This window comes from Lissotriton helveticus, chromosome 7, assembly GCF_964261635.1.
Source record: "Lissotriton helveticus chromosome 7, aLisHel1.1, whole genome shotgun sequence".
Lineage (NCBI taxonomy): Eukaryota > Metazoa > Chordata > Amphibia > Caudata > Salamandridae > Lissotriton > Lissotriton helveticus.
This window is the reverse complement of record NC_136068.1, coordinates 798,288,555-798,313,452: the sequence shown is the minus strand read 5'-3', so window position 1 is coordinate 798,313,452 and position 24,898 is coordinate 798,288,555. Positions and strand designations below refer to the sequence as shown.

The 24,898-nt window shown below is 47.4% G+C and overlaps 1 protein-coding gene across 3 annotated transcripts in view; it reads left to right on the top strand.

The window, feature by feature from the left end:
• Positions 1-24,898, top strand: part of SMAD5 (SMAD family member 5) — a 138,258-nt gene that overhangs the window by 11,024 nt on the left and 102,336 nt on the right. For all 3 annotated transcript variants that reach the window (XM_078653222.1, XM_078653224.1, XM_078653223.1), the window contains exons 3-4: positions 5,021-5,272; positions 10,060-10,179. In XM_078653222.1, the coding sequence (XP_078509348.1) occupies positions 5,021-5,272; positions 10,060-10,179 (372 nt within the window). The remainder of the gene's footprint in view (positions 1-5,020; positions 5,273-10,059; positions 10,180-24,898) is intronic.

Sequence of the window (24,898 nt, the reverse complement as noted above, 5' to 3'; positions counted from 1 at the left end):
TATCATAAGTGCACACTACCATTTACTGTATTGCCAAAGTAATCTGTTGCAAAATGGAGTGGAACAAAGCTGCCAATGGTTTTTCCCCAACAATATTACACCATTCTGATGAAAGAATCAAAATGTGCTGCAATGTAGAGATGCTGCACCCCCAATAAGCATGTGAACACACCGCCAAAAAACACTATAACGTTTATGCAGGTGTGCTGTTGATTAGGATAATAGAAGAGCTCCTGCCAAAGTCATTTCAAGGAAACATGGCCTACTCACAAACTGCCAATAGTGCTCCCCCACATCGGTAACACTGTTATGGTGGGAGAAGCAGAGTGCGCTGCTCAATAATAACTGGCGTCTCCATAAACTAGTGAACTCACCACAAGTAAACACTATCCCAGACGCATTTGCAAGTGCGCTACTTAATAGGGATGATCTCCATGCTTATGTGCCGAGCATGAAGATACAGTGCGCTTGCAGGGTAACTTCAAAGGCTCATGCCGTCCTTCCGTGTTGCGCGTTAAAGTACTTAACCCTGCCCTTTAATGCACATATTCAGTAGGCTTCCATATTCTGGCCTGAAAGCATAGACTGTCTAGTGAGACAGTGAAAATCAATATGGTGGCATGCACATTACGTAATATGTCTGTATTGATACTTTTGTGGTCTGTACACCCAAAGCGGCACTTAAAGATGGCGGCAACTCGTAACTAATGCACAATGATGCAGCAATGTAGTGACAGTTGAAGGAGAAGCCGTTGGAGCGGTTCAACAGTCACTTCGATTTTCCGTAGTAAAGTAATGTTGTATACCCCAGACATCAAGTTATTTACTTCACGAACACACAGTATTTCACTCAAAGCCTCTCAGTGTACAGTACTTGCTCGTTGTGCTTAAATCTCTTGTTGGAAGGAAGTCTGATAGATGGTGGCACATTAGATTCTAGCACAAGGTTGCACAATGACTAGTCCTTTTTTTATTTTTTATTATATTTTTATTTCATATACCCAAGAACTAATTTACAATAATGTATTACAATTCATAAATATATGTATCGCATCTTTAAAAACGAATTCTCCAAACATATATATACTAAAATACAATTACAGCGAGCTAATAATAATACTTAACATATTTAAGAATTCATACGACCTTAAAATCCATTAAAAGGCGAAGCAAGAATCAGTTGGTACCGAGCTTTACAAAAGGAGCATACATTTAATAAATTACTAAAACATGATTACTTCCTAGGGTTGTGGACGCCATGCTACTTATGGTTCGAATACTGTAACAAACCCGGCTCGGCATCACCCCACTCCCACTCGTCACTGGACGCTGCATATTCTCTCTCCAACATGCAAAGGGTGCCCAGATTGTCAACCCCAGCTTCTCCGTCTTCAATATAATGTAGATGACTAGTCCAATGTGTTGGAGATCGCCGCCAATTCTGAGAAGATGACCACACATGTAGTCGCAAGTTCATGTATTTATTATGTTTCCAATACACCAGAGAGGAGGGTTGGTCAGGAACCCCTCAAAGTGATATCCTCTCTTAACAGCCACCAGTACACGTTTGTTCAACATTCCAGAACGTCTAGCTGGTGACAACATCCAGCAGGGTGAACCCTGGATACAGTGTCCCAAATAGGACATAGATTGTTGTCAATACCTAACAAGTGGTAGAGAATTCCTTAATCAGCAAGAAACGTAAAGGAATGGTTAACTGGGTGAGCCTTTTTCATCTTTGGGACTCACAGATGATTGAAGAGGCACATAAAGATGTGGGCATTTAATGAGTCATGCGGGTAGGAAAAACTACAGTCAGGTTTGCAGAGGGCTAAATGATATACAAAAGGCCTTGAAGAGGAACAATTGGCAACTGGAAGCCAGTGAAGATTAGAAAAGTGGGAAAGAATGAAGTCTTGTGCCAGAGGCCCTAAGATCAATCAGGCTGCTGAATTTTAAACTGTCTGCACCTGCTGGATGCAATAAGCTGGCTGGAGCAAGTTACAATAAAAGTGTGTGAGAATGATAGCTTGGATAAAACTTTTTAACAACTTTATGCCAAAGATGAAGGATCTGGAGTACAGTCCGTGGGTAGAAGAAACAGGAAATGGCGACCCAGTTAATTTGCTCTGAAAAAGAGTGATCAAAGATAATACTAAGTTTCCTTGTAACCTTGCCAGGAATAACTGAGGAACCTAGCTTGTTTGGGTCCGTGGCGATAAATAAATGAAGGAGTTTCCCCAAAGATAAGGATATTGTCTTGAGATAGTAGTTGTGCTAAGCACAATCATTCACATTTGTGTTCCCTGTAAGAGCAGCTATGCTAAGCCCACAAATAGTCAACTGTTATTTTAAATGGTAATTTCAAGCACCCAAAAAAATCTGAATAACTCCATCATATTATAAAATGGGGACTGTTTTTGGAAAATTAAAAAAAAAACTAAAATTGTAGGTCACATGTCAAGTTGATAAGTAACATAACTCTATTCAATCGCTCAATTTGTGGGTCTAGTGTGAAATGTCATCTAATTGTAGGCCATTAAAAACATGCCTTTAAGTCATCTGGGTGACAATATATTGCATGTTGAAGTTCTAATCCAAAAAGCAATGGTCCTTGACCGTATTCATATGTGGAGAAATAAATCAGTTGGCTTTTAGCATTCAATATTATTTATGAGCATATTAAAGGACATTCCATCTGCTCATGATACTCAATAATTCTATTCAAAATAAACCGAAGAACAGTAAATTGCAACATATCAACAGTTCTATTTCACCATGCATTTTATTTTCGTGTCGACTGGTGATGCAATTCAATTGTTAAACACTCTGCACAAGATATTTACACATTTCAGGTTGCTCCAAAGGGGGAACGTGCGTAAAGAAAGGTGCTCAGATGTGCAGTGGTGTGAGAAGAAAAATCATGGAAGTGACATAAGGAAACAATAGGTATGAATAAAAAGGGGGCGGACTGGTTGTAAATCACTGTCCTTGATAACTGGCCACAATCTTAGTAGGTTACTTCTGAATACAATTTTTCATGGAATAAGATTCACATGTGGCACGTATAGATATGGATATAGGGTCCAGGTCCTTAATAAAAAGGGGGCGTCGGCGTTTCGACCCGTCTTGCGGCCATGCGGGTAAGTTAAACCTTGGCCATGCGGGTCTTCCTCAGGACAGTGTGGGGCAACCCTAGATACGGTGGCGGGCCTCCGTAGTACCCCCCTCTATTTTGGTGGGGTTTATTCAATACCAATCGTGTATTAGGCAGGTCCACATGCTCCTGTGGCCGTATGGAATTCAGGCAAAAAGTTGCGTTGAATATTGCAGAATGAATCTAATGTGTAGCTCCTCCAGACTAGACTCGGTACGAGGATGGTTAATGTTATTTATGCCGAGTATCCAGGCACTGCAGGCGGTACCGGGAAGCGGAGCACTAGCATCTACAGCATTTGGAATTAATTTCCCCAGCGAGGGTGGCATAAATAACATTAACCATCCTCGTACCGAGTCTAGTCTGGAGGAGCTACACATTAGATTCATTCTGCAATATTCAACGCAACTTTTTGCCCGAATTCCATACGGCCACAGGAGCATGTGGACCTGCTTAATACATGATTGGTATTGAATGAACCCCACCAACATAGAGGGGGGTACTACGGAGGCCCGCCACCGTATCTAGGGTTGCCCCACCCTGTCCTGAGGAAGACCCGCATGGCCAAGGTCTAACTTATCCGCATGACGGGTCGAAACGCCGACGCCCCCTTTTTATTAAGGACCTGGACCCTATATCCATATCTATACGTGCCACATGTGAATCTTATTCCATGAAAAATTGTATTTAGAAGTAACCTACTAAGATTGTGGCCAGGTTATCAAGGACGGTGATTTACAACCAGTCCGCCCCAATGTTTATTCATACCTACTGTTTCCTTATGTCACTTCCATGATTTTTCTTCTCTCACCACTGCACATCTGAGCACCCTTTTGTGTGCATGTTCCCCCTTTGGAGCAACCTGAAATGTGTAAATATCTTGTGCAGAGTGTTTAACAATTGAATTGCCTCACCAGTTGACATGAAAATAAAATGCATTGTGAAATAGAATTGTTGGTATGTTGCAATTTACTGTACTTTGGTTTATTTTAAATAGAATTATTGAGTATCTTGAGCAGACGGAATGTCCTTTTAATATGCTCATAAATAATATTGAATGCTAAAAGCTAACTGATGTATTTCTCCCCATATGAATACAGTCAAGGACATTGTATTTTTGTATTAAACTGTACCCAGGTCCAAGACCATTTAGGGTGACCCTATTTATTATAATGGGAAGTTCTAATCTGGCCAATATATCACCTTCTTTGTAAATCCTATTGTTTGATGTAGCTAGATTGCTGTTGTTGGTGAGATTCTACATCCAGTAGTTACACTGTTGGGAATAAGTTAGCATCAGTTACTGTCTAGCATGTTGTTCATGGCATGTGATCTGCATGGTGGACTCCTGACCTGGTCGTGTTATGGAACAATTTTCACTAGATTTCTGGAGTTTTATAAGCGATGCTTCCCCCATTTCTGGATACGTACATTCTTTGAACTCTCCCACAAGTTGGCAATATAGGCTGGGGTGTACGAATATGTACAAGTGAGCTATTATATTGATTTGTTATAGATGGTGAGGAAAGCAACAGATATATGTAAGCACCTGGGCATGGTGGAGGACAACTCATGGGCATAAATAGGCAAAACAAATGGCAGTTTAGCATTACTTATGTTTTTTGTACGAGACTCAGCAGATAATAATAGGGACCCTTTAATATATATAAACTTTTTTTGTGTAGAACTAAAGTATGGATACATTTCTACAGTGCATATTTATTAATAATTGACAATTGTACTACATTGTGGCTTAAAGAACGTTATGTCATTTTTCTCCCTTTTTACATCTCCGTAATTTGAAAAAAGTTTTTGCTGCAAATGTGTTTATCTGATTACTTTTCCTGTATTTGTTTTCTTCAGTTTTACCACCGGTGTTAGTTCCCAGACACGGTGAACTTAACACACAGCACAGTCTTTTGGCTCAGTTTAAGAATCTGACTCACAACGAGCCACTTATGCCTCACAATGCCACATTTCCAGATTCATTTCAACAGCCCAACAACACTCCTTTTCCACTCTCACCAAGTAGTCCTTATCCACCATCCTCAGATGACAGCCAGTACCCCAGCTCTCCTGCCAGTTCTGGATCATGTAGTCCATTTCAGTTACCAGGTAAGAAAAAAGACATGCTGTCGACTTAATTTTTGTTAACATTCTTTGGATTAAGCATCATTTCTGGACACAATTAATAGATTTATGAGGTCTTCAGGCTTCACCTTGTTTTTGAACATGTTTGTGGTTAAGCTACACAAAGCAGCAGAAATGTATACTTTCTAATTCTTCAGAGCCTTTTGGGTACACTGCTCCATGCCAATCGCATAGGTCCCAGTACAATCAGAGTACTTGTAAATCAATAAATCAGAGTACTTGTAAAGCGCGCTACTCACCCGTGAGGGTCTCAAGGCGCTGAGGGGAGGGGGTGCCGCTACTGCTCGAAGAGCCAGGTCTTGAGGAGTCTTCTGAAGGCGAGTAGGTCTTGGGTCTGCCGTAGGTGGGCAGGGAGGGTGTTCCAGGTCTTGGCGGCGAGGTAGGAGAAGGATCTGCCGCCAGAGGTTGTTCATTGGATGGGGGGACAGCGGCGAGGGCGAGGCTGGCGGAGCGGAGCTGGCGGGTGGGAGTGTAGAAGACGAGTGCTGTTCAGGTAGGTTGGTCCGGTGTTGTGGAGTGCTTTGTGTGTGTGGGTGAGGACCTTGAAGGTGATCCTCTTCTTGACGGGGAGCCAGTGTAGGTCTCTCAGGTGGGGGGTGATGTGGCTGCGGCGGGGGACGTTGAGGATCAGTCAGGCGGAGACATTTTGGATGCGTTGTAGTCGTCGTAGGTGTTTGGCTGGGATTCCTGCGTAGAGTGTGTTGCCATAGTCTAGTCTGCTGCTGACGAGGGCCTGTGTCACCATTCTTGTTTCGGTCGGGATCCACTTGTAGATCCTGCGCAGCATGCGGAGGGTGTTGTAGCAGGAGGAGGAGACGGCGTTGACCTGTTTGGACATGGAGAGGGAGGAGTCGAGGATGAATCCTAGGTTGCGTGCATGGTCGGTGGGTGTCGGTGCTGGTCCCAGTGTGGTCGGCCACCAGGAGTCGTCCCAGGCTGAGGGGGTGGGTCCGAGGATGAGGACCTCCGTCTTGTCCAAGTTCAGTTCCAGACGGCTGCTTCTCATCCAGTCGGCGACAGCCTTCATTCCCTCGTGGAGGTTGGTTTTGGCGGTGTGTGGATACTTTGTGAGGGAGAGGATGAGCTGGGCGTCGTCTGCATAGGAGATGATGTTGAGGTCGTGGTGGTGGGCCACTTGTGCGAGGGGGGCCATGTAGACGATGAACAGCATCGGGCTGAGGGATGAGCCCTGGGGGACGCCGCAGATGATGTTGGTGGCTTCGGATCAGAAGGGTGGGAGGCGGACGCTCTGGGTTCTGCCGGAGAGGAAGGACGTGGTCCAGTCGAGGGCCTTCTCTTGGATTCCGGCTTCTTGGAGGCGTGTCTTTAGGGTGCGATGGCAGACCGTGCTTTAGGGTGCGATGGCAGACCGTGTCGAAGGCGGCTGACAGGTCCAGGAGGATGAGGGCTGATGTTACGCCATTGTCTAGTTGGCGCCTGATGTCGTCTGTGGCGGCGATGAGGGCTGTCTCGGTGCTGTGGTTTTGTCTAAATCCGGACTGGGACGGGTCCAAGATGTTGTTGTCTTCGAGGTGGAGGGCCAATCGTATGTTGACTATTTTCTCGATGACCTTCGCCTGGAACGGGAGCAGGGAGATGGGCCGGAAGTTATTGAGGTCCTTGGGGTCTGCCTTGGGCTACTTGAGGAGGGCGTTGATTTCGGCATGCTTCCAGCTTTCCGGGAATGTCGCTGTTTCGAAGGAGATGTTGATGACCTTTCGTAGTTGGGGTGCGATGGCTGTGTCTGCTTTGTTGAATACGTGGTAAGGGCATGGGTCTGAAGGAGATCCTGAGTGGATGGAGTTCATGACCTTGCGTGTCTCGTCGTCGTTGACGTTGGACCAGGAGGTCAGGCGGTTGGTGCTGGTGGTGTTCGCAGGGGAGGTGGAGTCTGGTGTAGTCTGGGCGGTCGTGGTGTTGAAGCTGTTGTGGATGTCAGCGATCTTGCGGTGGAAGAAGGTGGCCAGTGAGTCGCACAGTTCTTGTGAGGGTGGGATGTCGTTGGCGTTGGCGCTGGGGTTGGAGAGTTCCTTTACGATGCTGAATAGCTCTTTGCTGTTGTGTGCGTTGTTATCCAGGCAGTCTTTTGAAGGAGGATCTCTTGGCTAGTCTGATGAGGTGGTGATGTCTGCGGGTGGCGTCCTTGTGGGAGACGTGGCTGTCCGGTGTGTGTTTGTGGAGCCATTTCTTCTCCAGTTGCGGCATGCACGTTTGAACGTCTGGAGCTCATTGGTGAACCAGGTGGCTCTCTTGCTGGCGTGATTGTTGGAGGGTTACTTTAGCTGGGCGAGGGTGTTGGCGCAGTCGTCGATCCACTGTCTGAGGTTGCGGGCTGCGGCGTCTGGGTTGGTGGGGTCGGTGGGTGGGTTCTGGGCGAGGGTGGTGATCAGCTGGTCTTCGGTGACTTTGCTCCAGCAGCGGCGAGGCAGCTGTTGGGTGCGGTGGTGCGTGGTTGGTTTTTTGAAGGTGAAATTGATGCAGCGGTCGGTCCAGTGGAGTTCGGTTGTGTGGTTGAAGGCGACGTGGGTGCTTGTGGAGAAGATGGGGTCCAGCTTGTGGCCGGCGACGTGGGTGGGTGCGGTGACGAGTTGTCTGAGGCTGAGGTTGGCGAGGTTGTCGATCAGGGTGGCGGAGTTGGTGTCGTCGTTGTTCTCGAGGTGGAAGTTCAGGTCCCCGAGGAGTATGTAGTCCGTGGAGGCGAGTGCGTGAGTGCTGGCGAGGTCGGCGATGGAGTCACTGAAGTGAGACCGGGGGGTCTGGAGACAGGTGTTCCCCTGAGGGTGGTGTTGGGGTCAGTGTGGATCCGGAAGTGCAGGTGTTTGGCGGTGTTGAGGTTGTCGTCTGCGTGGGTGGCGACCTTGAGGGTGTACTTGTGGACGATGGCTATTCCTCCTCCGATTCCGTTGGCGCGATCCCTGCAGGTGATCTTGTAGCCGTCCGGGATGGCTATGGCGATGTCGGGCGCCGAGGAGTCGTTCCACCAGGTCTCGGTCAGGAAGGCCACGTCTGGGGCGGAGGTGTCGAGCAGATCCCAGAGCTCGACGACGTGTTTGCGTGCGGAGCGGGTGTTGAGGAGTAAGCAGCGGAGGTGGTTAGGTCCAGTCCTTGGAGGTTTGGTGGCTCTGTTGCAGGTGAAGCTGCAGGTGCGGCAGGAGATGGGTCTGTGGGTCCGTTTCGGGGCGGCCTGAAAGCAGGTGTGGTTTCGGCCGGTGTTGAGTGCGTGGAGGGTGCTGGCGTTGTAGCGGAGTCTGATGTCGTGCGGTTCGCGGGGTCCAGGGGTTCTGGCGCTGGGCGCGGTCCAGGCGCGGACGGGCTTGCCTAAGGCGCGCCTGCGGCGCGGCTGCGCAGCGTCTGGCATAAATGGGGAGGTGGGAGGGAGGAGCAGCTAGGAGGTGGGAGCAGCGTGTGGGCAGGGGGCGGGGTACAAGAGGGGGAAAAGGGTGGTACAGAAGGCAAAAGGGCACAGAGGGGGGAAAAGAACGAGTGGCACAGAGCACAAAAACGGGCACACAGGCAAAAGGGGCACAAGAGGGGAAAAACGAGTGGCACAGAGCACAAAAACGAGGTACACAGGCAAAAGGGGGGGGAACGAGTGGCACAGTGCACAAAAACGGGGCACACAGGCAAAAGGGGCACAAAGAGGGGGAAACCAGTGGCACAGAGCACAAAAACGAGGCACACAGGCAAAAGGGGCACAAGGGGGGAAAAACGAGTGGCACAGAGCACAAAATGTGCTCTGTGGGGTCTCGGAGAGGGGTAGCAGTGGCACAGAAGCCAAGGACAATTACCAGCGAATCGTCGGCGGCAGCAGGGGCACACAGTCCGAGCTGCGTGGAGGGCGAGCACCTACCAGTAGGGTCAGGGGTCACTCCTAATTCTTTATTGTAGTCTAGAATATCGAAGCAGAAATATCTTGTACTTACTATATTGTGACACAAATATCAAAAGCCACAATATTGAGAAGTGTACAGAGGGTAGTATAGATTTACTATTCTTAACATCTTTGTACCTTTGATATATAAATTAATACAGCCAAGATACGTATACATGGGATTCGGTATAAAAATATTTGAATGCTTACCTGTCAGTATTTTCGGTTTTGATATTCAGGTCATGATATTGTGACCAGTCAATATCCCTGCTTCGATATTCAGAACCCACTCCCTAGTTCCTATTTCTAATGCCTCATGTACCAGGAATGTTGGAGGAAAGTTTTGAGAACTATGCAGAGAAGGATAACCTGAAAAGTTAGATCTTGCAACGTACTTATGGACTATGCATAAGTGAGTATTGACTTATGGTTTAGCGAGAACAAACACAGCTATCCCCTTTCAATAAAATAGTATCCATGTCCTTTCCTTTGTCTAAGGGAAGTCAAAGTTGTTCTATTCTCCTACAGAAAGACATTCTAAAAGTTACCTATTCAGTTTTGTATATCCTGAGTTTGTTCACCATTATGCCAAAAAAGTAAAACTCATGACTCCCGCCGCTTGCTATAATTCAGTGTTATGGCCTGTTCTCATAATGTCAGATTACGTCTCTACTCTGCGTGGAAAACATAGGGTATGTTGAGGCGAGGGCCCGGTAGCGGATATCCTAGTTATATGAGGGGTGTGCACATGCATGTGGGATTGTCCTACCTAAAAGAAGTTGTTATGCTGTAATGTTGTGTACCTTTTTGATCTGTTTTACACCTTTAAAGTTTTGCTAAAATATGTTACTTACTTTGTGTCAATCTTTCTATCTTGTAGCTGATACTCCGCCTCCAGCTTACATGCCACCTGAAGAACTAATTGGGCAAGATAGTTCTCAATCTATGGACACAGACAGCTGCATGATCCGTTCTATTTTGCCAACTGTGTCTAGTAGAGGTAAGGAGATAATTGCAAAGTGAGTACGTTTTATGTTCTAGACACGCTTTTCAAAAAACAGTTTACCAAATGGTTTTCATTTAGAAAATCTGTAATACCTCCTTTCTTTATGGTTCATGCCACACTTGAGAAATAAACAACTTTGCCCAATTTAGAAACTACTTGGGATTGATTCTTCAGCATTACATCTTCCATTGTCAGGCCTTGCTTAGGAACACTTTGGTTGTTACTACAAATCTCTTAACATTGTTAGTAAGATGTAAACTTTGTGATTGCTATTAGACTTTGTAACCCCTCGTTAATTTTGTTGTTGTTACTGGAAACCAGTATTCCTGATGGTGAATACAGTGTCATTTGAGCTGTTTGAAAACCGTGGAGTGATTTAGAGAAATTGATGTTTACTATATCTGTATTAAGTATTGTTCCCTAATGGTTGCAATCCTTTACTTTAGTACTGTGATTTTGAACCAGTTGAGTAGTGTCTAATGCATGCCCATGTCCCTCAAAGGAATGCCTTTGCTGACTTATGGCCACCATACTGAAGACCGAGGTATAATTAGTTGAGAGATTTGAATTTAATTTGAATTTAAAAGCATTTATTTAGCGCGCTTATACCCAGCGGTTTCATGGCGCTATAGGAGCTACTACTAGCAACAACAGCAAGAGGGGCAGGTTAGGCAGCAAAAGCTCTGGAAAAAAGGAAGGTTTTTAGATTCTTCCGGAACTCCAAATAGGAGGTTGCGGATCTGAGTGTCATGGGGAGGGAGTTCCAGAAGACAGGTGCAAGGACCGCAAATTTCGCCCCACCTGCTTTCTTTTTCTTAAAGCGAGGTGTGACCAGGAGTGCCATGTGGGTAGAGCGGAGTTCTCTGCCCGGCAGGTAGGGTTTGATGGCTGAGCATATAAACTCGGGGGCAGTGCCCATCCTAGCCTGGAAGGTGAGGCAACCTAGTTTAAATAAGGCCCGCTCCCTCACAGGTAGCCAGTGCAATGATTTCAGCAGTGGGGTTGCTCGATGGAATTTGGGCAGCCCATGGATCAGGCGGGCAGCCTGATTTTGCACTAGCTGCAATCGGTGTATGGCATAGGCCGGTGCGCCGTTATAGATTATGTTCCCATAATCAAGGCGCAAGAGCACCATTGCCATCACAATTATTTTCAGTGCCGGGAGGGAGAAGAAGCGAGATATCTTCCTAATTATCTGGAGGGAAAAAAAGCAAGAGGAAACCACCGAACTGACCTGGGGGTTTACAGATAGTTGGGAATTGAGAAAGATCCCAAGGGTTTTAACTTTAGGAACCGGGAGGGGGGGGACACCAAGTGAAGGGGGCCAAAACGAGGGGGACCAGGGGCTGCAACCACCTCCTGTCAAGACCAGCTCTGTCTTGTCAGGGTTGAGTTTAAGGTGGTTGCAGTTCATCCAATCTTGGATGAATAACATAACGGTTTGAAAATTCTGAACAGAGGAGGGAGGAGTGAGAGAGATTAAAGATAAGCTGGAGGTCATCGGCGTAATTAAACACCGTGACCTCGAGCTGCTGCAATGAAAAAATGAGGGGATAGATGTATAAATTAAACAAAAGAGGGGATAAGGAAGAGCCCTGAGGGACGCCGCACTCCACCTTTCGTGAGGAGGCAGTAAAACCAGCGAGATGAACAGCCTGTGCCCTGTCACACAGGAAGGAATTGAGCCAGGAGAGGGCAGAGCCCTCTATGCCGGCGCCCTGACACGAGTGAGAAGAATGGAATGATCCACCGTGTCAAAAGCGGCGGACAGGTCCAAGAGAACAAGGGCTTGCGGGAGGTTGATGTCAATACCCTCGCGGAGTCCGTCCATCACTGAGATCACTACCTTCTCTGTGGAGTGTAGAGGTCGGAAGCCCGCCTGGCAAGGGGAGAGGCAATGATTTACCTCCACATAAGTGCTCAGGGTACTCGTGACGTGGGTTTCTAAGACCTTTCCCAAATAGGGCAGGAGGGAGATGGGGCGGTAATTAGCTGGGGACAAGGGATCAGCGCCAGTTTTTTTTAAGATCGGGATGATGACTGCTGATTTGTGAGAGGAGGGAACCACACCATTGCTTAGTGAGTCGTTAAGAAACGTGAGGGGAGGGGTAGGACAGGCCGAGAAGATCTCTCTTAAAACATGGGCGGGACCAAAATCCAAGGGGGAGCCCGACTTTACCCGTCGAAGCAGAGGGAGGAGTGAGTCCTTGGTCAGCAGAGGAATGCTAGCCAGTTTGGAAGTAGAGGGGGGAGGGGGCGGGTTAACAAAGGTTAGCGAAGGAGGTGGTATATTAATTTTTATCTGTGCGACCTTCTCGATGAAAAATTCATTTAGCGAATCGCAGAGATGTTGAGAGGGAGGGACTGTTGTCGTAACTCTATCGGATGCTGCCAGTTCATGGACGGCAGCAAAGATCTCTTTGGATTGGGACTCTGCCGCTCAAATCCTTCCTGAGTAGTATTCTGTCTTAGCCTCAAGAATGCCTTTTTTGTAAGTCTGTAAGGCAGAATGGTATGCGGATTTCAGTAAAGGGCTATAGGCTCTCCTCCAAGCTCTCTCAGCTCTCCGTGCAGCTAGTTTTTTCACCTTAAGGTCAGAGTGGAACCACCTATTAGCTGCATGGGCTCGCTTAACCGTAATCCGCCTCAGGGGAGCGAATTCGTCGCCCGATTGAATCAGCCAATTATTGATGGATTCCAATTGGTCTGAGGCTGCAAGGCCTGAGAGGTCAGGGCTGGACTCGGACAAGGACGAGCAGAGGGACGGCATATCGGCTTTTCCCCATTTCCTGATCCAGGTGTTCTTGGGGAGCGGGGGCTTAACCTCAGGGGATAGTGCAAGGGAAAAGGAAATGAGAGAATGGTCCGACCAAGGGCAGGGAAAGATGGTGGGGGGCGTTGTAGGGACATTTAGGGCCCAGATTTGGTCCAGTGCATGACCATGAATATGAGTGGGGCTATGAATGTGAGGTACGAAGTTGAGGCTAATCATGAGGTCAGTGAAATCCTTGGAGTAAGAGGTTTCGGCGGGGTCGTTAGGCCAATAATTAAAGTCCCCTAGGACTAAGACTGACAAATTATTTATCGCCAGAGTAGCCAGGAGATCTTGAAAACTAGGAATGAAAGATGAAGTGATTTGAGGGGGGCGGTAGACAAGGATGCAGGTCAAAGGGGTTTGGTATGAGGTCGAGCGCGCTACCAAGTAGTCAACTTCAGGGATTATAGGAGAGGGAAGGATCTGAAAGTGCAAGTCAGCACGAGCTATCAAGGCTACTCCTCCGCCTGTCTTGCCCTCAGGCCGATCCGCTCGGATGGCAGAATGTGAAGGGGGCAATGCAGCTAGAACATTGGGCAGGGAGTCCGCTCTGAACCAGGTCTCGGTTAAAAACATGAGATCAGGTTCATGCGTGTCAATATAATCAAATAGCTCGTACTGATGTTGAACAGCTGACCGGGTGTTAAGTAGGGCAGCCGAGATGTTAAATATCGGTATTTGAGGATTGAAGGAAGGGGGTGGGGTGGGGGGGTAGGGTAGAAGGCAAAAGTGTCAACTGGGTAACAATCTCCGGAGGAGAACAAAGAGACGAAGTAAACAAACCAAGGGAGGTCACACGATTGAATAAAGTGAGAGGAATGGTACCAGGGGTCCAGTAGGAGCAAAGCTGGAATGGAGTGTATCTAATCAGCTGAGCAGAGTGGGGTGCCCCTAGCCCCGGTGGGCCGCGGACGGGCGCAGACGGGCTCGACTTTGGCGCAACTTCGGCGCGAAGTCGGCGCTCCCGCTGCGCTAGTCCGCTGCGCTTCCACCAGGTCGCCATTATATCCAAAAGGGAAGTGAGCCACTAGACCGCTGACCTGCGCGAGGGAGAGGCAGGGCAGAAGTGGGGTAGGGCAAGAAGTGGTGCTCGATGTTGCGACCCTCCGCACAAACGGCACAATGCCGGGACGGAACGGGGTCCAGAGCAGAGGAGACAGGTAAGACAAGCCCCAGCCCAATAGTTTATAAAATACAAATGCACAAATGCGCGTTAGCGCTGGGTAACAGTTTCAGAGATTAAAACAGTGCAGCTAGTAATCAGCTGTCGAAAAGAATTTAAAACGAACTACAGCGCCGTGACACGCCAGCAGCCTCAATCGCCGCGCTAGTTAAATTGTGTCAGAAATGATGCGCTAAATATAAGCTCAGGACAGCAGCCACTAGACCGCTGACCTGCGCGAGGGGGAGGCAGGGCGGAAGTGGGGTAGGGCAGGAAGTGGTGCTCGATGTTGCGACCCTCCGCACAAACGGCACAATGCCGGGGCGGAACGGGGTCCAGAGCAGAGGAGACAGGTAAGACAAGCCCCAGCCCAATAGTTTATAAAATACAAATGCACAAATGCGCGTTAGCGCCGGGTAACAGTTTCAGAGATTAAAAACAATGCAGCTAGTAATCAGCTGTCGAAAAGAATTTAAAACGAACTACAGCGCCGTGACACGCCAGCAGCCTCAATCGCCGCGCTAGTTAAATTGTGTCAGAGATGATGCGCTAAATATAAGCTCAGGGCAGCAGCCACTAGACCGCTGACCTGCGCGAGGGAGAAGCAGGGCGGAAATGGGGTAGGGCAGGAAGTGGTGCTCGATGTTACGACCCTCCGCACAAACGGCACAATGCCGGGGCGGAACGGGGTCCAGAGCAGAGGAGACAGGTAAGACAAGCCCCAGCCCAATAGTTTATAAAATACAAATGCACAAATGCGCGTTAGCGCTGGGTAACAGTTTCAGAGATTAAAAACAATGCAGCTAGTAATCAGCTATCGAAAAGAATTTAAAACGAACTGCAGCGCCGTGACACGCCAGCAGCCTCAATCGCCGCGTCCCATTCTTCCCCCAATAAGGCCGCTGAATCAGATTCGGTAGTGCAAGGGAGGGGACCCGCTTAAAGAGCGGTGAAGTAAACTATTATAATGCGTGTATGCGGAATGGACAGGCTAAAAGCAGGGGAAAAGTCAAAATAATTAAAATGAAATGACAAAACAGGATGTTTTTAAAATCGCGCCAAGAATTATGCTGAAAGCGCAATCACACTCGCGCTGAGCATAAAGTCCCTGATATTCCCTTTAAGATTCTTGACTGTACTCAATGTCCCATCATGCAACTGACTTCCATAACAAAGCTTTGTCAGGATCCAGGGGAAAGAACTCTTGATTTCAAAGAAAAACCCCTCTTAGAGATGATGCAAAATGTGTTCAACCCCACTTTCTTCTTTTTATAGTGGCCACTATAACTAAAGCAGAAGAAACCAAGGGAAAACGCGATAAAAACACAGCTACTCGCGTTTTAACCCGAACTCCACATAACGACGTGGAGCTACTACAAAAATACAGGAAGAACTCTAAACTTGCATTTTACCGGCAGGTAAAACTGACTAAATAAGGCAAAGAACCAGTTCGAAATGCTAGCTGTTCGTAGGGCAGGGTCCTGAGGCTCTCAATCAACCCATGAAAGCCTCGCAAACATCCAGTGAAAAATTCACGAATCGAAGTCCCAAAAGGTGCCGATTTCCCAATGAGAGCCGAGAGCTCCCAACCAGCAATTCTCTTCTCTTTTCTTCTCTTCTCAGGTTGCACCTTTACTTTAATTAAAGGATTACTGAAAAACGTTTTATTTAAATGGAAATTCACACTGCTGCTCCTGCTGCCTCCATAGCCTGACACTTTCACACTGCTGCTGCTGCTGCCTCCAGTGGTCCCAGACTAGCAGGGACTAGGGGTAGTTCTCAACTTCCTACCTCTGATAAGGATGGCATTGTTATGGGTGTTAAACAAGTGACTTGGCACTCTTCTCACAGTATCTTTTATATTGATGCTCTGATGTAGGACTCCCCAACCTCATATTAAAAAAAATGCTCTGCCTCCTTATCATCTAAGGCTTTGTACCGTAAAAAGGCATCATCCAAAACTGACCTCTTGATGCCAGCTGTTAAGTTGCTGCTGACAGTTTCTTTTACATATTTTAGGTCTTCTATTAATTTCCAAAGTGCTAATATCTAGTGATCGTCCACATTGTAACTTTAGCCGGTTATTACAAACATTTAAAGTGCCCAGAACATAATAAAACCATAAAAAAAACATGTACTGTTCATCAAGAAGTAGCCGCAAATCATAAATAAACCACTCAACAAGAAAAGGAGAATGGCACATTATAATTCAGTCACACGTGAAAATCAGCACTAGTCCTTTCCCGATCCACCATGATTACTTACAGCGCAGAAGACGCCTTCTTGACTTAAGGCACCTATCATACAATATGGTAAAAATTTAGTACGAATCTAAAACATTATATAACCAGAAATGAAGGAAAAGCGCATTTGATCATCTCATAAGACAGGCGGCTGTAGAGCAGTACATAGGAGCTAAAGTGCAAGCTCAAGTGCAAAGATACAGAAAAGTGCAACCATACAGAATTTTAAAATTACATTAAAAGACTTGTACGCTTATACCATGCACTCAGCCGATACTTCACTATAGCAAATACAGCAAGTGGTTCTTGGCCTTTCGTAAAGGCCAGCAACGCAGATGTTCAATCTAATTGACCCAATTTATGACATGCTGAGATTATCCATTTAGAGCGACTAGCTGAATGTGCTGGTCAGAAAAAGAGGAAATGTTCCTCTGTCTCATTATAATAAATAGATATGCATGCCGCGTAGCTCCCAGCATTGGCTAGCCAAGTGCTTTAAAATGCTGCAAGAGGAAGGGTACTGCAGTAATACGTTAAGTAATTTTTGGGGAGAGGATGTAGCCTTACGGCTAATGCGGTCAACCTCGAAACGGGGGAACCGGGTTCGAGTCTTGGCAACGACGCTCAACATCCTGTGATTATGGCAAATCACTTAATCTCCCCGTGCCTAACAACAATTAATGTGTCCATCTGTAATGAAACTGGTGCTCATGTAAAGTGCTCTGATACCCAATATCCTCAGGTCTAGTTTGCGCTATATAAAACTCTAAAACAAAATAAAAAATAAAGTAAAGGTATCTTGCAGAAGGAGGGCAGATGGTATCGAGGAAGTTTTCATAAAAAGAAAAAACGTTAAAAGTAAAAAAAAAATTAGGTTTGCATGCCTATAGGTCCAGGGGCAGTAAGATTATCATTGTGCCTTTCCCCAAACCTCACTTTCAACAAGTCTAAGGACCTGGCCTATGAGTTCAGGTGAATTCCAGAAATCTTCCAAGCCAAGCTCCATCAAGTTTGCCTTGTTTGATCTTAACCAGAAGAGCTTCCTTAAAACATTTGGCCTTCCAAGCTTGTTAGCAAGACCTTCCCTATATTGCTTCAGTGGTCGCCAGGTTCAAAGGTTTTAATCCAATATTAAGCTGAAGAGGTAGCAAAGGGCAACTCTAGGGGATTAATAATAATGACCACACAAACTTATATTTCTCACACCCCAGATTAGTTGAGTCTGAGTGGGCCCATAATTTGCTCCCAGAAAGTACTGCTGTTAGAACCTGTACCCTGAATATCTGGAGTGGGGTATTAATAGGCTGTGCTGGTTTCGTTGATCTAAGTAAAGCACCGGTCCTGTGTTTTAATATATTAACACTCTTTTGCATCTGGGCTTTCCATGAGTTGTGTAGTGATGTTCCTTCAGGGCCCACTTTGGTTCTCCCTTAGCTTAGTGTAATAAATGCTTAAGCAGCTTCTACTTACACATCCGCACTTAACACTTTATTTTGTGTGACATTATTTTAGAAATGTGCTGTATATGTTGTTTTGTTATTCAGTGACTCTTCTTGGGATTTTGTCTGCACGTTTCGTACAAGGACTTTTGGAATACATAACACCATGTTGTATTGTTTTTCTGGTCGGTCAGCAGCAGCTCCGAACGTTTTAGACACCACAACACGGTGGTTTTATCATATAAACTGTGTTTTGTCCCTTTCTGGGCAGAGGGGAGAGTTCCATCAGAGAGACCTGTCTAGGAACGAATGCACGCCAGGTATGGGGTCCGCTGCTAATCCCAGTGGTCACTAATATATCTCTTTGCTTACGCAGTAAGAATGGGTCTAACAGATAATTTGCCATGGTTGGGTTGTTCATTGCATACAGTTTGCTAGTAATGTTCAGTACTTTGCTTAGTTGTATTTGTCTACTAATCGCAATACAATGGAATACAATAGTTTTCTATAAATGTATTGTAAACTTTCATCATGTCTATAATTTGTCTACTAAGGGCATGCATGAGTGAGAGATGAAAGTTGATGATCTGTTTCCACAGTTCCCTTGGGGATTAGAGGTTCATGTTCTAGGTTTGCCGTAATGACCTGCTACTCTGGCAAGGTTCGGTGCTCAGGTGAAGCGCTGCGAGCTAGCCTGTATTTGGGCTGCCAGGTACTGATGTATGTAGTAGAGAGACACAGTCCTTACTTTCTGATGTCCTGTCACCTCATGGCACAGTTCTTCTTACCAGCAGAATCCCTGCGACAGTTGGAGTCTGATGTCTGGATACCAAGATAATCAAAATACCTCAGTCTATCAAGGGAAACTCCGTGCAGTGATATTCTCCCCCCTTAAGTTTTTGTGCGGGTTAAAGACCATGTACTTGGTCTTAGCTGTGTTCACATCAAGCCTGCTCTGATCACGCAAGAGGGAGCACCGCTGCAACAAAATTGACAACTATCCCCCCACCCCCAGAGTGGGTCATTGGCAAACAAGGCAGGGACCTTCGATTCAGCTAAAATAGGGTTATTCTGGCAGTCAAGTATAAAATCCACGCACCTATTGATAAATAATAAAAACAGGGTGGGGGCCTGGCCACAGCCCTGAAGGACCCCTCTTTTCTATAGGAATGCACCTTGTCAATGCCCCGTTAGGGCCTCATCTAACTTGGGCTTAAGTGCCCTCATGCAGTCGGAATAAAATATGCTAGAGTTTAAAGGGCATTCCCTGCTCCCTCAAAACGCCCCACAGTTTCTCTCACTGGGCCAAGTCAAAGGTAGTGCGGAGGACAACAACGGCCACAAACAATTTGTTGGCGCTGATGACTACCTCTCCCACTTGGTAACTAAGAATCTAAAGGTTTGGTTGACTGTGCACACATTATCTTGGAAGCCAGCTTGAAAGTGGGTGATCACTTGGCTGTTGGCTAGCAACCCATTAAGTTTATCATGAATAAAAAATGTCCTACTATTGTAACAAAATTTCAATTATACTAAGGGCTAGGAGATGAGGATTAAGCTATCCTTTCTTCACTTTATTCAACAGCAGCCATTTCACTACTTTAGCAAAGCAAACTACCATTCTCATGAAGCCTTGGGAATGTAATAAAAAAAATATTATCCAATGAGAGAACAGTCCCAAGCCACAGTCCACTTTATATTCCAACAGCTGTGTCCCTTCGTCCTCTTTTGCTGCTCCAATCCTACAATAAAGAGGGTAATTTTACCAAGAGACCGTGATTAGGGTTAAAGCCTATGGAAAAAGCAGAAGTTAAGGCAGCCGCTAGCAAATGCATATAATATGCATCAAATACGTAACACAGAGCATAACAATAACAATCGAGCATAACAAACTCAATATTAAAGTCCATACTTACTAGTTATGGGGGCTGGGGAACCAGTTGGATCATAATTTACCAGGTGCTATAATACTCGCCTCTGAGTCCATAAGAGAATTGGAACTTTCAGTTACAATAGCTAGGAAATGTTTTGTTCTAGGTCGCGACCGTAGGCAACGATTATGCTAGTTCAAAGCTTATTTACGACCAAGTGAAGCATATCCAACTCAGGCTTTAAATAGAACCTCTTAAAGGTAGAGTCCGAAGACCAACGTGCAGCATTGAGGATATCCTCCAAGCGGGCACCTAAACTAAAAGCCTTGGAAGCCATTGTCCTGTGTGCTGAATGGGATCCAAAAAGCTGCAGGTCAATGCCTGCCTCCTTCACCACCTAACTTACCTAACGGGCAATAGTGGTAAAAGATACAGATCTATGTGGCTTCTTCAGGGCAAAGAGGAATTGTATGTCACCTGGGGGATGGTTTTCTGCCAACATTGCATTGCACTATGCACAACTTGGGCGAACCAGGAAAAGCCGGATATGAAAGGACCCTGGTACTACATTTCGTTCTCCTGCTGAGTGCGAAGGTCACACCACTGGGTGAAAAGGTACGGCCCATGATATCCAGGGCTCTCATATCCAAAAACCATCTGCGGGAGATCAGACAAAGCAGCATGGCTAGTTTAGCTGAGCGCTCTTTCCTGGACAAATAACAATTAGGGTGCCATGACAGAAACAAGTTAAGCACCTGATTGACATCCCAGTGCGTAGAATACTGAGGTTCTGGGGGGAGATAAAGTCTAATCCCTGTAAAAGTCGGCACACAAAGGGTGGTTTTCTGATCGGAGACCCTTCTACCAGGGCATGTCCTGCCGAGATGGCCAAATGGAAGATATTGACAGAGCGATAAGCCATGCCCTCTGATACAGGTGTTCCAAAAAATTCAGAATACAGACTACATCCGCTGTCACAGGATCGAGACTCCTTCGCAAACACCAATACGTCCGTCTAAGCCTGGCTGACCTGTATCTTTGGACCGTGCTATTGGCCCAGGCCTTAAACGAGAATTCCTCAGCCATGTTCAAAAGGCCTGGGGCAGACCATCTTCCCTGTAATCTGTCAAGCCATGAGCACTAGCAACCCCTCCTGAATCAACGAATGAGGAAGTTGATCTGGATTGAGCAGGAGCTCTAGAAAGAGAGGGGAGAGGGATTGGAGAATCACAGGAAAGTTCCAGAAGAACTGAAAATCAAACTTGAGGCTTCCAAACAGGGGTGACTAGCACCACATCCGGCCTTTGACGCCTGCTCTGAGCAGAGACTTCCGTGAACATCGCGAACAGAGGAAAGGTGTAGCCCTTCTCCCAGGTCCAATCCTGGAGAAAAGCATCCATGGCCACTGACAGTGGGCCTGGTCTCCAGCTGAAAAATCTGATAATCCAACTAGGATGCAAAGAGGTCTATGGAGAACAGCCCCACTGTGCTTGGAGGGTTGAAAACCGTCCTGCATTGAGCTTCCAGAGGTTTGAATCCAGGAAGTTGTGGGATTGGTAATCCACCACCTCATTTGCTTGACCAGGTGAGTACTCCGCCGTGTCTGAGATCTGTCGAGCCAGGCAGTACTGCCAGAAGTTGGTCCCGAGGTCGTATAGAGACTTGGACCGAGTGCCCCCAGATGGTTGATATACCGGACCGCCGAAACATTGCCCATCATGAGGACTACAGATGACTGATGAAGTCCTTGGTCCAGCAAATGACCGCAAAGGAACCGGTCAATAGTTCCAAACAGTTGATCTATAATGTCTGTTCATGAGGAGACCACAAACCTCCTGTGGAAAACTCGCCACATCTGGCGCCCCAGCCTGACCTGCTGGCGACGGACTCTGTGACTATATCCGGGACCGAACCGAAGATCCCCCTACCATTCCAAGTGTCCATGCTGGCTAACCACCAATGGATCTCTTCCAGCTCCCCCTCTGAAAGAGTAACCATCTGGTAATAAGTAAGGCCCTTTCGGAGATGAGCTGCCTTCCGCCGTTGCAAGGTTCGATAGTGGTGAGGTCCCGGAAAGATGGCCTGAATGGACGATGAGAGAAGGCCCACTAACCGGGCAAACTGTCGAAGGGCGACTCGCTGTTGCGCCAGTGTGAATCGCAACTCGTGATTGTTTTTGTCACCTTCCAAGACTGAAGACTCAGGGTGGCCTCAATAGTCTATGGCAAACTCTAGGAAAAACGCCTTCTGAGGAGGAACAAACAGACTTAGTCTTGCTTATGACAAACCCCAGGCTCTCTAGGAGATCTACTGCCGATTGGAGCTGAAGAGACCAGTTGCGCGGGCACTGGGCCAGAATGAGGAAATCGCTGAGGTAGACAATTAAGCGGATTCTCTGCACTTTGAAGTATTCTACGACTGGTTTGAGAACCTTTGTGAAGCACAGCAAGGTGGAGGAGAGACCGAAAGGCAGAGTGGTGCAGGTCTCGAAAAAGCTACTCGACCACTCTCAATTGCGAGTAAAAGTTGATCAAGTTGAGCTATTTTTAGCACCTACTAGTCCCATCTGGCAGTAAACTTAAGCTGGAAAGAAACAGGTGTTCTGTTCATTCAGAAAGTGAATGAGCAATAAAGATGCCAATAAATCTTGTTTGTATCCTAACAGGTCTGCTGTCTGTTCAATGAAAGAGTTCAAATGTCAGTTTGCCTTTTAACTAATTACTGCTTGGAAAAAGAGGTTTATTTTTCTCTCTCACTAGAGTTAGAGGTTTTTGTCAAGTGAGCTGTCTGAAGATGTCAGTTATTTTTATTCAACATAACATTTAAGTCCAGACTGAGGGGTTTAGCGGGGGAAGGAGTCCCCAGTGGGAGAACCAGTGGGTCAGGCGCCAGCCAGAAGGGCTGAGTCCCCGGTGAGTGACCATGGTGACCTCACTTCTGCCCTGGGGGATCTTCCCGTGCTGTCAGATGGACAGGGGTCGGGAGATCTGCGCCAGGCAGACTGTCACAGGACACATGAGTTGTGTGTCATGCTCAAGGGGTTACTGTGTGAGACCCCAGAAGTCCTGGCATGCCAGGCAAGTGCACAACCGCAGGTATTGGTCCCTGGGTTGGGAGACCAGGTCCAGGATCTGCCTGACCTGGAAGGAAGGACATCTGTAACCAGTGTCCTGACCAGTTTGGCTTCCAGGGGTACCCCTCTAGTAGGGAGGGTTCAGAGCTCTGGAAGGGGGTGCAGAGGGATGGAGTCCTCGCCTCGGACCCCGGTGCAACCTGAGGGTTTAAACCCTAGGTTGGGAGACCAGTTGCTCGAGGGAGGTCCTGAACTGGTAGGAGAGTTGTGTTCTTGGTTGTCCTGGTGGACAGGGTTGCCCCTGGAAGGGAGGCAGGAGTCTCACCCTGGGGGTGGACTGGGCCACACCGTTGTATTGGCCAGGTGGGTTCTGTCTACCAGTGGGGGCCCATCGGTGAGTGAAGGCCTGGTGCGCCAGGCAAGTGTTCCACCGCAGGGGTTGGTCCCTGGGTGGGGAAGCCAGGTTCAGGTGTTGTCTGACCTGGTGGTTTTGGAGCCTAGATTTGAAGGCCAGGTCCGGGGTGTCCCCCCTGACCTGGAATACCAGTTACAGGATAGAACCCCATAACTGGTGGAGGAATGGTGCAGGACTATTCTACAAGGGGGTACCGCTCCAGGTGGGAGGGTACAGAGCCCCAAGGGAGAGGAGGACCGAGTGTGGGGAAGCCCACCCCAGCCTCCTGTCCAGCCGCCGGATACAGGTCCGGGACTGGTGGGTCAGTGCCAGTGTCAGACCTGACCTGACAAGAGAGGGAGTGGACAAGTGGTGCCAAACACCTGGGGCTACTGACCACCCCCCCCGCCCCTCTGACGCCACAGGGGTTTGAGAGCCCTGAGAGGCATGAGGCCTGGGTCTCATCCCTGATCACTGTCGGTGGTCACTGTGGCTGTCTGTCTGTCTGTTGGGACACACCTATGAGTAAATTATGGTTAGGTGCTGCACAGGTGGTGTCCACAGGTGAGGAGAAGGGTCCCACATGGATTGGCATGGTGGACCCTGAGAGTATGGATAGAGTGATCCAACTGGGTTTAGGACGGTGTAGAACAGGACTGCTCTGCTGTTTGGGCCAGTTTCCGTCACCTTAAGCAGGGAATCCCATCGAGGTATCGTTTGGTCTACCCTGGCTTTAGGCTGGAAGGGGGTTGTGTTGGAACTGGCCCTTTTTGCAGGGTTATCCCCAAACTTTTTGCTTCTTCCTCCCTTATTTTTACTGACCTGTGGCTGTAGGCAATAGGACTCTGTGCACTTTACCACTGCTGATCAGTGCTAAAGTGCATATGCTCCCTGTGTGAATTGTTATTATGATTGGATATACATGATTGGCATATTTGTATCACCAAGAAGTCCCTAGTAAAGTGCACTGGGTGTGCCAGGGCTGGTGATGACAAATGCTACTAGTGGGCCTGCAGCACTGATTGTGCCACCCACATGAGTAGCCCTGAAATGGTGTCTCAGGCCTGCCACTGCAGTGCCTGTGTGCAGTCTGTGAACTGCCATGTCCTCCTGGTCAGTGTCCCCACTGACCAGGCCTAACCCTTCCCTTCCTGTGCACATTGGTCACTCCTATGGAAGGCCCAAGGTACCCCCTTGGGCAGGGTGCAGTGTATGTGAAAGGTAGAACATGTACTTGTGCAGGTGACATGCTCTGGTAGTGAATTACAGGTATTTTCGTTTTTCACTGCTGCAAGGCTATTTTGCTCCATAGGCTATCAAGGGGGATGCTGGCTACAGTGGCTACCAGCATATCTTCCCATAGGAACAAGATAGGACATAAAAGTATGGTATCCCTGAACTCAGAATTTAATAACACATCTTTTAGGAAGGGTTGTTTTTAAATCCTGTGTTTGAGAAGAGCACTTTTAGAAAGTTGCTATTCTCTTGTCTGACCTTTCTGTGTGCCTTGGCCTGTTTGTGAATTGACTGTCTGGTTTGAGAGTGACAGGGTCTGTGGATTCCCCAGGAGGTTGGCTGAGTCAGCCCTAGGCTGAAGGACTGCATTTGCAACTTGAGTGCTGGGAGGAGATAGCACATGGGCCTGAATAGGGATGTGCCTGCCTTCCACAATGCTGGATCCACCTCCTGCTGGGCGGCTGACGACCCTGCCCCTCA